Source organism: Marmota marmota, unplaced genomic scaffold, assembly GCF_001458135.2.
Source record: "Marmota marmota marmota unplaced genomic scaffold, marMar, whole genome shotgun sequence".
Classification (NCBI taxonomy): domain Eukaryota; kingdom Metazoa; phylum Chordata; class Mammalia; order Rodentia; family Sciuridae; genus Marmota; species Marmota marmota.
The window spans coordinates 9,072,732-9,090,440 of record NW_026000229.1 but is presented as its reverse complement, the minus strand read 5'-3'; the positions used below and the strand labels follow the sequence as shown (position 1 = coordinate 9,090,440).

At 40.9% G+C, this 17,709-nt stretch overlaps 1 protein-coding gene across 1 annotated transcript in view; it reads left to right on the top strand.

Annotated features, from left to right (window-relative positions):
* Neo1 (neogenin 1) overlaps nt 1–17,709 on the top strand; it is a 171,912-nt gene extending 154,203 nt beyond the window's left edge. Inside the window, exons 24-29 of the mRNA XM_048793211.1 lie at nt 2,706–2,944; nt 3,377–3,469; nt 6,979–7,137; nt 10,961–11,224; nt 13,816–13,952; nt 15,017–17,709. Coding sequence (XP_048649168.1) covers nt 2,706–2,944; nt 3,377–3,469; nt 6,979–7,137; nt 10,961–11,224; nt 13,816–13,952; nt 15,017–15,100 — 976 coding nt within the window. The 3' untranslated portion in view covers nt 15,101–17,709. The remainder of the gene's footprint in view (nt 1–2,705; nt 2,945–3,376; nt 3,470–6,978; nt 7,138–10,960; nt 11,225–13,815; nt 13,953–15,016) is intronic.

The window sequence follows — 17,709 nt, the reverse complement described above, 5'->3', positions numbered from 1 at the left end:
GAGTATCCCTTATCTTACCTAATCACTTGGGACTGGAAGTGTTTTAGATTTCAGAATTTTTCAGATTTTAGAGCATTTCAGATTTTTTTTTTTTATTTTTTATTGTTGGTTGTTCAAAACATTACATAGTTCTTGATATATCATATTTCACACTTTTGATTCAAGTGGGTTATGAGCTCCCATTTTTACCCCATAAGCATTTCAAATTTTTAGATTAGGGATGCTCAACCTGTAATACTAATGCTGCATATGTGACGGTGGTCATAAGATCATATCATCTAGAGGCATCATAGCCATCTTAATTTGTGTGAATGTACTATGTGATACACAACAAAATTGCCTTAGGGAACTGCGGTTGTAACTCATAGGTAGAGTGCCTGCCTAGCACGTGTGAAGCACTGGGTTCAATCCTCAGCACCACATAAAAAATAAATAAAAGTGTTGTGTCCATCTACAACTAAAAATATTTTTTAATTGCCTTAGAATGCATTTCTTAGAACAAATCCCCATCATTAATCAACATGTGACTACAATATGAATGCTATGTAATTAGTTGTTATACTGTATTGTTTATAGAATATTGACAAGAAAAAGTCACATATTGAATGCAATATTAACACATATTTTCAGTCTGTATTTGGTTGAATATAGAACCAACAGTTATTAGAGGGCCAGCTGTATTTGTTTATTCTCACTTATCTGTTCCTTCACTACCTACTCATGCTTAAGTGCTTTCTAATCTGTGTTCTGCTCCTACCATTTCACCAAAATTAGTTTTGATGGGTCACCAGTGACTTCCATATCATCCAAACCAAAGAACACTATTCAGTTCTCATTTTAGTCTCTAATAGTTAACATAATCAACTACTTCTTTCTTCTAGAAGTATTCTCTTTTCTTGTATTCCATGACAACCTATTCTTTTTCATAGCCCCTTCTACCTACCCAGCCATTACTTATTCCTCTGGGCCTGGGCGTACTTCATCTATGTTCTCCCATTTCATCTCATCTTCTCCTGTGATCTGATTTACTGTGTATATCCCAGCCCCCACTGTGTTTCTGTCTCTGGCCAAGGCCTCTCTCTCTCTTAGCATCAGACTTAACACACCCAGTTGCCTCTTTATATTTCCTAATGAATATCTCCAAGGTACTTCATACTCATGTCAAAACAGTTCATAATCTTTTCAGTCAAACCTCTTCTACTCCATTATTCCCAGTGAGTTAAGTGCCTTAAGCCAGAAACCACAGCCTCATCCTTTACTCCTTTTTTTTCTTTACCCTCACCCTACCTATGCCCATTTACTTACCAAGTCCTATCATTTCTGCCTCTTAAATACTTTTCAAGTCGGCTTCTTCCATTCCCCACTTTCTAGGCCACTGTCAGTCACAGCTGAGGTTATTGCAGTAGCATCCTAGTTGATCCTCTTCTGTCCCTCATCTCAAAAATCCGTTCTTCCCAACACAGATGTCTAAAGTTTTAAATCAGAGTTCATCTCTTTATTCTCTTGCTTAAAAGCATTTAATGATTTCTCATTACTCCTAGGGAGCAGTTCACACTCAGCTTTGCTCTAAACACCCTTTATGAGCTGGGCACAGTGGCACATGCTTATAGTCCTAGCTAGATAGGAGACTGAGGCAGGAGGATCAGAAGTTCAAGGCCAGTGAGACCCTGTCTCAAAATATAACATTAAAAAGGCTGGGGATGCAGATCTGTGGTAGAATGTCCCTGGGTATCACCAAAAATAAATAAATAAAAGCCCTTTATGATCTGGTTCCTGACTACCTTCCTATATCATTCTCTTATTATGCAAGGACGCTGCTCTGTGCTTCAGAGCTTGGATATAAGCTGATTTCACCACCTGTAATGTACTTTCTGACCCCTTTAGGTCTCAGCATAAATATCACTTCTTCTTGCATGTCTTTCCTATCTACCATAGGTCCAACTATTAAGATGGCATGGCATTTCACTAAGCTCAGAGTATTTAAATATAATAGTTCAGTGTCCACCTTCCTCATTTGACCAGAAGTACTGAGGCACAACCGTCTAGCCCAGGATCTGATGTATATAGTGGGAACCTAATATATGCAATTAATGGGTAGGCAAGTGAGAGAGTGAGTGAAGGGAGAAACTAAAGAACGGTCAAGGAGACACTGTGTCCTGGTTTTTGACTCCACTCAGCTGGATTACCTAAAACATGGTTTCCTCCTTTCTTTATAAGCCATATGCTCCACCTCCATTCCGTTGTTACATTTCTGCTTACTGTTGTCCTTTCTCTATCATTTGGAATCATATAAAGGAACCTCTGCTTTAGAGATTGATTTTAAAAGTGCTATCTTAATCTCTAGGGGCTGGGTTGTGGCTCAGTGGTAGACCTCAGTGCCACATAAAAATAAATAAAATAAAGATATTGTGTCCAACTACAACTAAAAAATAAATATTTTTTTGAAAATGCTATCTTAATCTCATAACACTCAAAAACATAGTCACAAGGCAATTTTCAAGAATCTCCCAGTAGAATCTCTAATTTTGTGTGACCAAGGTGGCGACACATTTACTCTTTCCATAATTCTTATCTGTTTGGGTTGTTTTTTTTTTTTTTTTTCTTTTCTGCCTTGAAGCATTCTTCAGAAAGGCAGTTTTAATCAAGCCTTATGACTAATGTGTCAAAAGAATTACTTTTTAAAACCTTTTTAATTTTGTGCCTAGGAAACGAGCTGCATGCAAATCAGTGAATGGCTCCCACAAGTACAAAGGGAACTCCAAAGATGTCAAACCTCCAGACCTGTGGATCCACCATGAGAGACTGGAGCTGAAACCCATCGATAAGTCTCCAGACCCAAATCCCATCATGACCGATACGCCAATTCCTCGCAATTCTCAAGATATCACACCTGTTGACAATTCCATGGACAGTAATATCCATCAAAGGAGGAACTCATACAGAGGTACCATGATCAGTGCAGGTTTTTTCCCAAATGATGGGAGACTATTTTTAATGATTTTCGGCTTTGTAAGATTGCTTTAATTTGATGATTCTTAGAGGTTAGGTTAAAAATGTATGTTATAGTGTTCAGTAAACATTTGATGAAGAATAGCTAATTGGTTATGGGGGACAACAGCTTAGATCTTTTAGGTCTCTCATCAGAGTTCACTCAAGCATTTGAGTCACCTAGCCCATGTTACTGTTGCATAGTGGGCAGCACTGTATTATCTGTTCTTATCTCATCAGGGACCCCCATGATGTTCTAATCAGAAATACCTTATCCCTGTTGCATTGTTATTTGAGTCATAAATCTGCCACTAGAAATGTTTTACAGCCAAGTTGCTCAGTGGCCTAGGTTGTACACTTGCAACTAATCCCCATATTTGATTTCTAGGGCATGAATCAGAGGACAGTATGTCTACACTAGCTGGAAGGAGGGGAATGAGACCAAAAATGATGATGCCCTTTGACTCTCAACCACCTCAGCGTAAGTAAAAACTTCTCTTTTCTCCAGTGATGCCTGTCCTATCCCTTCATGATAGGGAACATCTATGAATGATATCTTTGACTTCACTTGATCTTAACACAAAAGATAACCTACCAAAACTTTTGACACCCTTAAGAAAGAAATATCAAACAATTGCCACATTTGCAATAAATATTATTATTGAACTAGCATCTTTAAGTTATGGGTAAACTTAAAAGCCAATTTCTACAGTCTCCCAGGAATAGTAAAGTATCCATTCTCCATAAACGTGCACAACATCTCCACAGAAGAGATGAGATTTAGGGCTGAGCTTTGCCTGATATCACACCTTTTCCATGGGCTTCCTGATATTGAGTCAGTCAGTGTTGATGAGCATCTATGGAATTTTTATTTTTTAAGTTAGTAGACTTTATAGTGTAGAGTTGCTTTAGGGTTATAGCATGGAACTTAACAAAGCAACATTTTTTAATCTCATTTGACCCGTGCCTCATTTTGATAAGCATTAAGGTGGTAAGCCTCTTTTAATAATAGTTGAAATTCAAAATAAGTTAAATATCATGGTTAAAAATCAAAAAGCAATGGGTGCAGGTTTGTTGTTGTTGTTTGTTTGTTTGTTTGTTTGTGTTATTTGTTTTTTGAACTCCTGTGTCCTTTCCCTGGTTTCTGTTTTCAAGATAGAAGCTTTTCAGACTAGCCAGTGCTGCAGGACTTCCAATTGATGGAATGCTCAGCCATTTCTCTGCCAGCAAATGATAAGATTTAAATAGCCATGATGTCCTAAACATAAAGAGGTGCACCATGGCATCCTCTCCTTGGAAAAGTTCTCTCATCCTCCACCCTTCTGGTGGAACCTTTGAATATACAGATGTGTATGCAGATGCTCTACCACTAAACTACATCCCCACCCATTTTTGTTTTTATTTTGAAACAGGGTCTAAGTTGCTCAGGTTGTCTTCAAATTTGATCCTCCTGCCTCAGTCTCCCAAGTAGCTGGGATTATGGGTGTGCACCTCCACAACCCAGCTTAAAACTCAGCTTTGAAAGAGTAAGGCCCTTTAAGTTAATAAAAAATTTTTTATACAAAATAGTTTATACTTAGGGTTTGTGATAGAAGAGCCTGGACTTGGAAACATGAGGAGGAAAAAACCCCAGTTTCCCTTTTATAAGAAATATCCTGCATGGGCCCCCTATGTTTAAAGACACAAATGCCTAAGAAGAGTAAATGAATCCATTCTAATTGTTCTTGATTTATAAAAAGGTGGTAGCCTGCCTGCTTATTTGTTTATTTTGTATAAGACTTCAGTTCCTACCTGAACTGGCTTTTTTTTTTTTAAGTTGTAGGTGAACACAATACCTTTATTTGTTTATTCATTTTTCATGTGGTGCTGAGGATCGAACCCAGGGCCTCACATGTACGAGGCAAGTGCTCTACTACAGAACCACAGCCCCAGCCCCAAACTGGCTTATTTTTAAAAGTTAAATTTGATTATATTTTTAGATTTATTACTTTTAAATATGTTAAGGGAAAAAAAGTTATCCCAGTTAACATCTTTCTTTTTTTTTTATGGTAGGGAAGGAGTTTGCATGATTATACAATATCATATAGTTTGGGTCTCAAAAAATTGAATGGTAGGTAGGCTCTTTAAATCAAGATCTAAAATCAGGTGCCTGGATGCACTTGTGGACTTCATATTTTAAGAGATACTTTTCAAAACCCACATGGATGCAGTCTTTTCTCACAAGCTGGAATTCCCTGAGCTCTGGATCCTAGGATGAGGGTGGAGCCATATGTACCATCATATGATCCACCTACCCTGATCTAAAAAGGCTGAGCAGTGCTGGGCAGGGCCTGCTGGCATCCAGATGAGGCCCAGTTCAAGGCCATGCACAGAAGCAACAAGTTCAGATTCAGCTACCAACTCTTGAAAGCTGACTACACTTTATGCAGGCACTTTCATGTTTTGTTTTGTTTTCTTATTTAGAAACACTAAAAATGCCATTTTTTAAAATTCCACTGTTTTTTATTTGTGAGAGTCTTCTGTACCTAGAACACTTTCAGAATGCACTTCCTAAGTCAAAATCAGATTTATTCTCTCCCTGCAGCCTTAGTTTTTTTAAAATACTGATTCTAAGGTATCTCCCTTCCAAAAGCTACCTGTCTTCCACCAGAGGACATGCTGACTTCCAGACTGCCCTGGGAACCCTCATCAGTCAGTTTTTCAGTGTTGTGTTTAATTCCCATGAGCCTCCTGGAGCCTTCTGGTCTTGAGCAGGAGAGGGAGGGGCAGTGATGATAAAGGGTCCCAGATTGACTGTGCACCTGCTTGCTTTTGCATAACCAGGACAGGAGATTGCTGGAGAATAAAGATGTCCATTTCATTGCCTGAGATTTCTCTTAACCAAAGTAATGTTGATTGACTCCACAAAGATCTGGGGAGATCCCTGGCAACAAGACATTGTAATAGGCTCCAAAGAGCTAGTTAAGTTTTACCATAAAGTTCATGAAGCCCTTGCTTAGAGAAAAAAAGATGTCCTGTATCCTTCGTCTACCCTGCCTGTTTGCCTACATGGGGGATTTAGAGGTGATTATCTTGATTTTAAATATTCTGTTTCTACAACTGTTTTAAGAAAATTTTATTTCCAAAGTCTGGGCTTCTGATTTTCATTGTTTACATCTCTGAAATTGAACATGAAACGTCATTAAAAAGGCTTCATAGAAAGTTGTATGTGGAATCTCTGTGAAATTCTGGATTCTTTAATCAAATGCAATAAATTGAGTCCTTAGCCATTGTGGGAAGGGAAGAAGAAATTAGGAAAGATCACTTATATTTTAACATGGGTGTGACTGACCCCCCCAGACTTGGAAGCAGTAAAAGAAGTAGGCCTATAGTTCATACACTTGGTACTAGATTAAACCATCAGAGGAAACTTTCATATTCATTAAGATATAATAACTGATTAAACAGCTACCCATTTATTAATGCCTATTACATACCTCTTTTGGCAAATAAAAAAAGAATGAATTAGGACTGTACTCAAAATAAATAGGACTGCTATTCCTTTAATAGGACAAAAAAATTACAGAAGCCTAAGCCATTATTTATGTGCTTATGGATTATATTTTGTGACATATTCAAATAGATATTTTAACAACTCATGTAATCCATGTTTATAATAGAATTGAGAAATGTAGATAAGCCAAAAGAGAAACATTCTTTTAATCCTGACCACTCTTCCCTACAAAATAATCACTGTTAACATTTTAGTATATATTCCTCAGACTTCTTTTCTATATATATATAGACATATGCATAAGTATGTGTTCCTTTGTTAAATCAAAAGTAAAATCAATGGCTGATTGCCCAAATCCAGCCTGCTGCCACCAGAAAGCAAAGGGAGTGATTGGATCATATGGGAGGTGGGAAGGGGGTGGCTTTGCTCTTAAACTGTGATTTATGTGTGTCTGTGCAAGCATGTTAAGCATTTCTTTGTCTTGTGTTCATTCACAGCTGTGATTAGTGCCCATCCCATCCATTCCCTCGATAACCCTCACCATCATTTCCACTCCAGCAGCCTCGCTTCTCCAGCTCGCAGTCATCTCTACCACCCGGGCAGCCCATGGCCCGTTGGCACATCCATGTCCCTTTCAGACAGGGCCAATTCCACAGGTGAGAGATGAGGATCAAGTCCAGATGAAAAGCATTCCTAAAGATGGCAAGCAGAAATGGGGAAGGACTTGCCCTACTTAGAATTTTTCAATATTATTTTATTTATCATAATGTTCTGTAACTGACTTGAATTTGTTTCTGTAAAATTCACCCCATATTTCTCCCTAAGTTTTAAGTATTCAGTGCAAGGTGCCATTTTAGCAAAAACTCAAATCACATAAGTATCTCTTATTCCTTAAAACTTGCATCAATTCTTTTTTTTCCAAATTGTTTTAATTTTTTTTTAATCCTCCAATTTGAAAGGAAAATTCATTCTAGGTGGTTTTTATATGTCAAAAGTTACCTTTGCCTCATAGTCACCTTAACTTTGGGAAAGTCCATAAGGCAGCTGTCAGATACTTCATAGACCAAAATAAGATCAGCTTTGGGGGATGGAGGGTACCAGCCACAACAAGTTTGTATTTACTGTAAATCTCAAGTTGCCTAATGGATTATGAAAATTGGGAATGGATGCATATCTCTAAAACATAGATAGAAAATTAGCATAATGATGTGGGTTGTCTCTAATAAAGTACATTGCTAGACAAGCATGTCCAGTTTGGAAATCTTAAGAAACAGCATCATCAGTTTTAAGAAGGAAATAATGAAGGTGAGGGGACAGAAAAATGGAATAAACATTTTTATTCCTCATTAATTGCAAATTAATTTCCCCTTTCAGTTTTAAACTGCAAATATATACTATCCCCATCTTTTGAAACTTACCTATTAATAGTTATTATATTAGTTGTAGAGCTGAGTTTTAGTGATTCTGGGAAATAAGGAAATTTCAAGTGAGTGTCATTTTAAAAGAGCCTCAAAACTTCATGCTTAGAAGTTTTGGTTGCCACTGACATCCTCCTCTTCCTAAATTTTGATCAATCTTAAATATACCTAGAGCATCAAATAAAGGTAAGGACTTTATTAAGAGATGTCTGATAACTTCTAATATTATCTAGTCCCAGAACTGTTACCAGGTTTAGAGAATACTGCTTGAACTTGCATCTAAATTTGACCTTTCTAGAATTTCCCTACAAATCCAGGTTTCGGGTTCTGCCTTTAGGGAAAGATGGTCCCCAGGATAGATAGTTATTCCATTCAGCTGGATGGAGAATCAAGGTCTCCCTCATAGCCACAGTCTCAAATAGAACAAAGAACCAGAAAGCAGTCCTCCAAACCTGCTCTTAGGAAGGTTTTTATGCCCAACTCTGCTTCTTTACTTTGAAGGCTGAGGAATCACATTCTAGGATACCGGGCTGAGTAGCTGGCAGGCTGTCCCAGTGAGGTGAGCCACCTCCTACCTCGTCCTGGACTAGGAGGGAATTGGGAGCCCAAGAGATGCGTAGCACCTCCCACCAGGTCCTCATTTAAGTGGTAAAAGTTCCCTTCTGTGTGGACCAAAATAGAAAGTGAAGAGGGGGGTGGGGAAAGCAGTGATTTGCATTACTAAAGGATTCCTTACTTAAATGACAGAAAGAATAAAAGAAAGTAAAACTAAAGAGATAGACTCACTGAAGATCAATTTGAAAAATAGTGCCAGTATCTAGAAATGGTCCAAGCTTTCTTGCTGTGGTTTTCCACACACCTTTGTGTCTCTAGAGCTCCAAGTATTACCACAGCCCTGGACATGGGGCCTGGCCAGACAGTTCTGCTCCAAAAGTATTTACCATGTCATTGCCACTTGACATAGGAAGATCACTTCCTACTTGATTAAGCACTAGATCACTGGGAACTTTGTGCGCCTGAAACAACTCTGAGAGATAATTAAGGAACTAGGCCTCTCAACAAAGCAAATATTTCAGTCATAGCCTAATGTCTGAGTAAGCCAGTGATGTTGGACAATATCCAGGAGTCACCCTCACAGAGAATACCTCTAGAGTTGGACAAGGCAGCCCTGGCCTGTGGCAGTGGCCAGGGAGCTAATTCATATAGACAACTCTATTTTCCTTTCTCACTTCTCTTTATCATATCTTCCAATACTTGCTGACATGGTCAGGACTTAAACCCACTATCCTCTCTCCTCCTCCCTATTTCTCTTCTTAACCAGTTCCCACCTGGGCCAGGATCACACAGTGATTAGCAGCTCTCTAGCTATGGTGATGGCTGGCTTGAGCAAATTGAAGAGTAACATCCTCAACACGGCCCTTACAAAGCTGAGAAGGGACCTGGAACTAGAGGGATTATCACAGACAGGCATACATAGGAGGGCATGTTTGTCCTTCATCCCTGGGACCCAAGGCCTTTAGGCCACGGAGGTAACACTTGTAGCCTGTCTTCTCATAGCCTATAAACAGATTCATTACTGCCTCACAAAGGCAGAGAAGTAGATTGGATTTCTACAGGTTGCTGATTGCATTTCTTTTAAGATTGAGGACTCTAGTGTCTTATGACTGATGCAGCCTGTTGCCCAGACTGGTGTCCTTCATATCTCTTCCAGATGCAGCAGTAGTCCATCCTACTCACACTGTGTGAAAGTCTTCCTCAGATAGTCCTCCTGGCCTTGGTACTGCTTCTGCCCCACCCCCAGGGCAGGGACATGTGGCATCAGGCAGGGAAAGGTAGTAATTGCATGTGGTTCTTCAGAGCCTGGGCATGGGAGTCAGGGTGCAGGGATTCAGATTCTGCCATGCTGGTTCTGTGTCCGTGGCAACTGCTTATTTACTTCCTGTCACATGGTGCCTGGCCTGGAGTAAACACTCAGTGATCTACAAAGAAAAAAACATTCTCAGTTATTCAGGTACTGTGTTCAGCACTTTTCATACATCTCAATTACTCCTCAGTGAATTATAAGTTATTCTACCTGTTTTGTAGATGGAGAAACTAAGACAGATTTGACGACTTTGCCAAATCTAGAGTGCAAGCCTGTCAGACTCCAGAGTCAGAGCTTTTCCTGCTCCACTGTGCTGCCTTCAGAAGAATTCTGTGTCTACTTCACATGCTTAAAGATTGTTACCATTTTCTTCCTGAGTCTCCTCTTTTCCAGGCTAATCTACCCCTATTTCTTTCTCTGGACCAAATCACCCTTCATTTGGCACGATTTTTTTTCTCTCCTGTACTAGGGATTGAACCTAGGTCCTCAAGCATGCTAGGCAAGTACTTTACCACTGAGCCACATCCCCAGCCAGGGCATGATCTTAAAGCTGTGTGTAGACCTCTGAACTGTTTAGTTGTCCATTACTCTCTTGAACTATGGGATTTTTGCCCTAGTGAGGCCAAAGCCATTTGTGGTCCCCAGTGACCATGTAAGGCCTGTGGCATTGGCCTTTCCTTCAGTAACCACCAGGCCTTGGCGGCAGAGCTGACTCCTGTCAAGTACCTGACCAGCCTTGGTGACCTGCCCCGAGCACTGACACCAGGCCAGCCTCTTTATCTCAGACATACTATACTGATCATCAAGGTCCTTAAAATATGCTCATCTACAGTCTGTAAGCCTTATCAATGAGTGAAATTTAAAATTTTATTTTATACCAATATAGACAATGGTTTCAGGAACCTTTTTTTGTGTTCCATAATAAGTATTGAGGAGAACTTTAAATCTTTAAGATTGTGACCACTTAGCTAGCTGTGCAGGTGAAAAAAAAAAAATTGGAACAATTGGTTGAGGATAGGAGTTTGGGACTTTTGGTCTGTTCTAGCCTTGGCTGTGGTGCTAATCTATGTTCCCTGGGTCTAGCACTGGTCCCAAGAGCTTACTGAGCTAGTTTAAGGGACTTCTGGAAGTAGCCAAAACCCTACACATTTAATGGTTAAAAAAAAAAATGCTAACATTTAGGCTTTCCTGCTATAGAATCTGTTCGAAATACTCCCAGCACTGACACCATGCCAGCCTCCTCATCTCAGACATGCTGCACTGATCATCAGGATCCTGAAGGTGCTACCAGCTCCTCTTACTTGGCCAGCTCCCAGGAGGAAGATTCAGGGCAGAGTCTTCCCACAGCCCATGTTCGTCCTTCCCACCCATTAAAGAGCTTCGCTGTGCCAGCAATCCCACCCCCAGGACCTCCCACCTATGATCCTGCATTGCCAAGCACACCATTATTATCCCAGCAAGGTGAGTGAGACTAGCAGCACCACTGGATGGACCCTTTGGCTCAGGCTTGGGACAGAAGTAACCACTTATATGGAGAACAACAAAGCAAATCCTCAGACTTCCCAGCAATTTATAGTGTGGTATTGTCCCATTCAGGGAGCACATGGGCTCCCCTCCTTTGGGAATGCTTACAAACCAGAGAATAATGTTTTGTGCAACAAAGACTGACTTTTTGAATTGTGTTTTATGTTGGTAAAACCCAGTGACTTGGGTCTGAGAAACAGATCCAATCTCCCCAGCCCCCTGGAATCCCTCACTTCAGAAGGTGTATACGAGCTGGACCAGTGCCAGGGAGGCCAGGTACTGAAACAAGAAAAAGCCTTAGGACAAGGAGAGGAACTTTGTAGAAGGGAGGTCATTTGCCCAAGTTCACAGAGCTCAACCGCAGAACCTTGCCCCTTTTTTTCCTACTCTTCCATATCATTATCATTCTTTTTTTTTTTTGTACCAGGGATTGAACCCAGGAGTGTAGGGGTACGTAAACACTAAGCCACATCCCCAGCCCTTTTTTTTTTTTAATATTTTTTTAGTTATAAATAGACCTCTATTTTATTTCTTTATATGCAGTGCTGAGAATTGAATCCAGTGCCTCACACATGCTAGGCAAGCACTTATCACTGAACCACAACCCAGCCCCCACTCCGGCCCTTTTTTAAAAACAAAAACAAACAAAAAAAAAAAACTTTATTTTATTTATTTATTTTTATGTGGTGCTAAGGATCAAACCCAGGCCAGCGCTCTACCACTGAGCCACAACCCCAGTCCCCCTTTTTTAAATATTTTATTTAGACACAGGGTCTCACTGAGTTGCTGAGGCTGGCTTTCAACTCACAATCCTCCTGCCTCAGCCTCCCGAGCCGCTGGGATTACAGGCATGTACCATCATGCCTGACTCATTGTCTGTCTTGATAGTTTATGTCAGAGAAGGTATATGATTCTCAAACTTCCCTGGTCTCAGGACCTCTTTATATCTTAAAAGCCATCAAGAATGCAGAAAACTTTTTTCACAAAGGTTATATCTACTAATATTTACCATATTAGAAATTAAAACCAAGTTATTTTAAATATTCATGTAAAAATAGCAGTCATGTTAAGATAAATAGCACATTTTAATGAAAAATAACTTTTTCTAAAAAACAGAAAAAATTCATTGTCCTGTATTTTTTTCAAATCTCTTTTATGTCTGGTGTTAGATTCTTTTGTCTGCTTCTGTATTCAGTCTGTTGCAATATGTCATTTGGTTGAAATATAGGAAGAAAATCTCAGGCTGGGATTGTGGCTCAGCGGTAGAGTGCTCACCTAGCGAGTGTGAGGCCCTGGGTTCAATCCTCAGCACCACATAAAATAATTAAATAAAATAAAGGTATTGTGTCCAAGTACAACTAAAAAATAAATATTTTTTAACAAAAAAAAAAGAAAATTTGGCCTCACAGGTAGAAAGTAGTCTTCTCTCAGCCAACTACATTATCTTTATAGATAATTGTGGGTATTCTTTTTGATACTATAGCAAAACTCAAGTTGTAGTTTCTTAAAGACTGGCTTATAATGTGGAATCTGAAACCACATCCATGAAGTTTTCATACTCTGTTCCATTAGAATCCACTAGCCTGAAACATCAACATGGGTCATTTGGAGAATAGTGATTCATTAGCATATACAAATCCTCCAAACATTGATATACTTCATTCATCAGTATCTAAAAACATTCATTAATATCACCAGGTTTGTAACAATTAAAGAAGCTATCAGATTTGATGGCAGATAAACATTTTTCAAAATTGTAATTTTCATCTAAAACTTGAATTTATCATTGACAGTAAACACATTACCTTGTTCAATTTCTAGAAAATATCTTAATGACCGACCCATTTGTCAGTCCATCTTTGAACAAATGGTGTTCCATGATGAGACCAGCAATTTAGCTCACAGCTCAGTCTGTCACTTTCTTTAAGATCACATCATATTTGATATACAACAGAAGTACTTTTTCCACTTTTTCCAGTTTGTCACAAAACATTTAAAAGCCATGTAATCAAGGGTCAAGATTTAATAAGATAAATAATTTTTGTTGTTCATTAAGAATGATCTTAACTGGAACTGGCTTTTTAAAAACTCTTTTTAAGTGCATGTCCATGAATGACTTTACTGTTTGATGCCACTGTCTGAATTAGTGCTAAGACTCCAGTTGTGTTTGCTTTCATATCCTCAGTGCAAAAGCAGCATAGGAAAAAGGAAAATGATATCTTTGTGGTATTATGAAGAGTTTGTCCTCCCAGACATTCTGCAAGAAGTCTGTGGACCTCTACACTTTGAGACTAGGATATTAATTTTCTGAAGCTAATGGAATATTTTCTCTCGACTCTTAAATTTCTGCTGCCTCTCTCCTTCCCTCTTGTTCCAGTAACTTTTCAGAGCAGGATTCCTGCACTGAGCCTATGTATGTACATCCCTCACCCTAAAGCAGTATCTGAATCTGGACTTTAGGTGGTGCCTTCCTAAGGTCTGGGGATGCAGCCTTTGCTACAACCTGACAGTGCCTTTTTTCCCCTCAGCTCTGAACCATCACATCCATTCAGTGAAGACAGCTTCCATCGGAACTTTAGGAAGGAGCCGGCCTCCTATGCCAGTGGTTGTTCCAAGTGCCCCTGAAGTACAGGAGACCACAAGGATGCTGGAAGACTCTGAGAGTGTAAGTTTAAACAGCAGTCAGCCCAGCAGCCAGGATGTCTAGGCACGCACCCAAAGGCCTTCAAGCATGGTGTTCAAGCTGATACTGTATGTAGACCTAGGCCTCACTGCCCAGTGGCAGGAAGAAGAGTTAGTCATTTGTTCAGTTGTATTTTGAACATCTCCTCCAAGCCAGGAATGTGCTGAAGGTTTGGTCTGTTTTCTGTCTCATGCCCACTCTGGTGTGTCTTACATTAGCTTATCATACCCCTCAGCTAGTCATACACACCTAACGTCCTCTCAGTTTGTCCCTCCTGCCTGGCCCTTTCTTCTTGCTTTAAATGCGGCATGAGTTCTTTCACCCCTCAATTCTGCTCTGTAACCTCTCTAAGAAGGATACTGGAGAAGGTGCTTGAGAGGTTGCTCTCGAAACAAACTGATCTGGTCTTTCCTAGATCTTTCACTCTCAAATCCCAATAAATAGTTGGTGCGATGGCATACTCCTTGGGAGGCTGATATAGGAGGATCACAAGTATTTGGAGAATAGTGGTTCACTAGCATACACAGATCCTCCAAACATTGATATACTTAGTGAGTCCTTGTCTCAAAAAACAAAAAGAGCTAGAATGTAGTTCAATAGAAGAGCAACCCTTGGTTCAAGCCCTAGTACCAGAAAAAAAAAATCCAATAAATATGTCTACCTCTGCATTTCCAGGTACAGGATTCTTTAGAGGAATGGTTGGGCGCAGAGAACAAGGGACATACTAACTGTCCTGACTGTTGCAAAGACCTAGAAGGGGCACCTAGAAGGGGCAAGTAGTGGGACCTTTGGCTCATGAGGTCATTGTGAACTGGGGAACGTGTGCTGAGAAAAGGAACATTGTACAGTGTCAAGAAATGACATCTTAGTGGCTTTGGATACAAGCTGCTACCTCTGATTCTTCTGAGCCAGCTTGAGTTTCAGTGTGCCAGTCCAATAGGATAGTTTTACCACTCACCACTTGATTATCTGACCCCTCTCTCTGGGCTCTCCTTCCTGGACAGTTCCTCAGATAATGCCCAGTGACAGTGTTTTCCTTTCCATAGAGCTATGAACCAGATGAGCTGACCAAAGAGATGGCCCACCTGGAAGGACTAATGAAGGACCTAAATGCCATCACGACAGCATGACAACCTTCGCCAGGCCAGGACTCCATGCTTGAGTCTAGAAGTCTTGGAACTTAGCCTTGAAAACAAGGAATTGTACAGAGTACGAGAGGACAGCACTTGAGAACAGAGTGAGCCAGCAGACCAGCCACCACCCCCGCATGGAACTAGCTCCAGGCACGGCCACCTGCCTTCTTCTGGTCAGCCTGGAAGATGCCTGCATTGGGGCAGCTTCCCTTTGCCTGCTGATACCATGCAGGACTGGGCACCATGGGCCAAAATTTTGTGTCCAGGGAAGAGGCGAGGAATACAACCTGCATTTCACTTTGTGATCAGGCTGTGTCTTCGTGCTGCAACTGCATCAACTTGATGGAGTGTAGACATTGGCATTATGTACAATTTTATTTGAGTCTATTTTATTTTACCTTAAAAAAATATGATCCAAAACCAAGGAAGTCTATGGTGTTTTCCACAAGTGGTTGACATTTGACTGCTTGTTCCAATTACATACGGAAAGTCATTGACAGTGTGGGTTGTTGCAGGGGTTGGCTTGTTTTTGGTTTGGTTTTTATTTTTTAATTCTGAGACATTGCATCCTCTACCAGCTGTTAATCCATCACTTTGAGGGGGAGGAAATGTTGCATTGCTGTTTGTAAGCTTTTTTATTATTTTTTTATTATAATTATTAAAGGCCTGACTTTCTCCTCTCATCACTGTGAGATTACAGATCTATTTGAATGAAATGTAACATGAAAAGACTTGTTTGTTGTTTTCTGTGCAGATTCAGTATTGGGGTGGGGGCTGGGGGTTGGGAATAGGAAATGGAAGGGCTGCTGAGGTCCTGTGAATGTTCCAGTCATTGTACTTTCTTCCAGAAGCCTGCAGAGAATGGAAGCATCTTCTTTTTTGTCCTTTTCTGGTATATCCATCTTATTGTCACTACATTGCAACTGCAGTTTTGTTTGGATGTAGTTAAAAATTCTGTGCAATAGGTGGGTGTGGGGATTTTGCTGCCCTGCGTCTTGATTATGTCCTGGTGGGAATGTCCATGCTGAGGTCCCTGGTGCTGTTCCTCATGGAGTGATGCCAAGTATAGCAAGAGCCTGGCCCTGTTCCTGGATGTCAGAGAGCACAGGATAGAGACCCTTTGCTGCTGCTGAAGGTGGTTCCCTTGAGGAGGCTGGAGGTTAAGAAAGGAGCTTTGTTTCCACATGGGACTCCTGCTTCTTGGTGCCTATCGTCAGCTAGGCCAGCTCTCACTTCTACACTTCAGGGCCCCTTCTGAAAAAGCATCAGCAAGGCTGAGGCAAGGCAGGTCTGTCAATGTAATTCTGCAAGTAGGGAATGAAGAAAGACAGTGGAGAGAGCATCAGCAGAGGCAGCTGTCCCCTCCATCCCAGCAGCATATGTCCAGGTCTCAGCCATACACAGAAGCCTTTGCGTTCGCAAAAAGTTGTTGTCTTTCCTTAAAAAGGTAGGGGCTGAGGTGTATGCTCATTTCTTTAAGATTAAGAATATGTAATGAAAAGTACAGGACTGAGCCTTGGGCATCTTCTCCCCAACAAATCCCCAGGCAGTGAAGAAGGCAGCTGGGGCTTGCGTGCTGTAGCCAACAAAGCTGCTCAGAGCCAGGTGCAGTGGTGCACACCTGTCATCCTAGGCTAAAGCAGAAGGATCACAAGTTTGAGGCCAGCCTCAGCAACTTAGCAGGACCCTGTCTCAATAAATAGGGCTGGGGATGTGGCAGTGGTAAAGCACTCCTGGGTTCACTCCCCAGTAACCCCCCCAAAAAAAACCCCTGCTGACCACCAGTGGGGCTCCGGCCCCCTATTCCAGGTCCCTGAGCCCTGCCCAGGCCTCATGAGTTACAGGTGTGCCACCGACCTTTGATCATGGGTTATTTACCTTTTTTAGAGCTTATTACACATTTGCTTTTCTACAACGTAAACTCCGTATTTATGATTTGGGGGGCGATGAGAAGTGCAGTGCTGGAACTCCTGCTGCCACAGAGCTGTCACGGCACAGTGCCTGGCAGGACTCAGGAAACCAGTGCATTTCAGCTGGTCCTGAAGAGAGCAGTGAGAGCTTTCTGGCCCCCAGGAGGGCTAGATTCCCCCAAAACTGTCTTACCTTTTGCCCAAAGAACATGCTCAGTATTGAGGGCATTCCCTCCCATGAACCCTGACACTACTGTTACCTCAGGGCCTTGGTACCTGGATACTGCCACAAAATCAGGGCGGGGTGGGGGAGGGACCTATTTTTAAATGAAATAACTGTTCAAAGTTGGGGGATTTTTTAAAGTTAAGAAAAAGGAAAGCTATTCTGTATTGCACCTTTCACAATTGAATACATTTTCTTACATTTTCCTGTGGTTTTTGAAACTAAACCATTGTGTGTCTTGTCGTGTCCTAGTTGAGCTGCGGCTCAGCAGTTTCCTTCAGGAGGATGTGGAGCAAATGTGTCTGTTGCCTTGCAGCCTGCTGGAGGGTCCTGGAGGACTGCTGGACTGGGTTCTGTATACATTTGTTTGGCCTTTTCTGTAGTTGATGCTGTAAACTCTATGGCTTTTTAAAAACAATTTCATGTTTTTATTTAGTATTGGAAACCCAATACACTTTTTTAATCCAATCAAA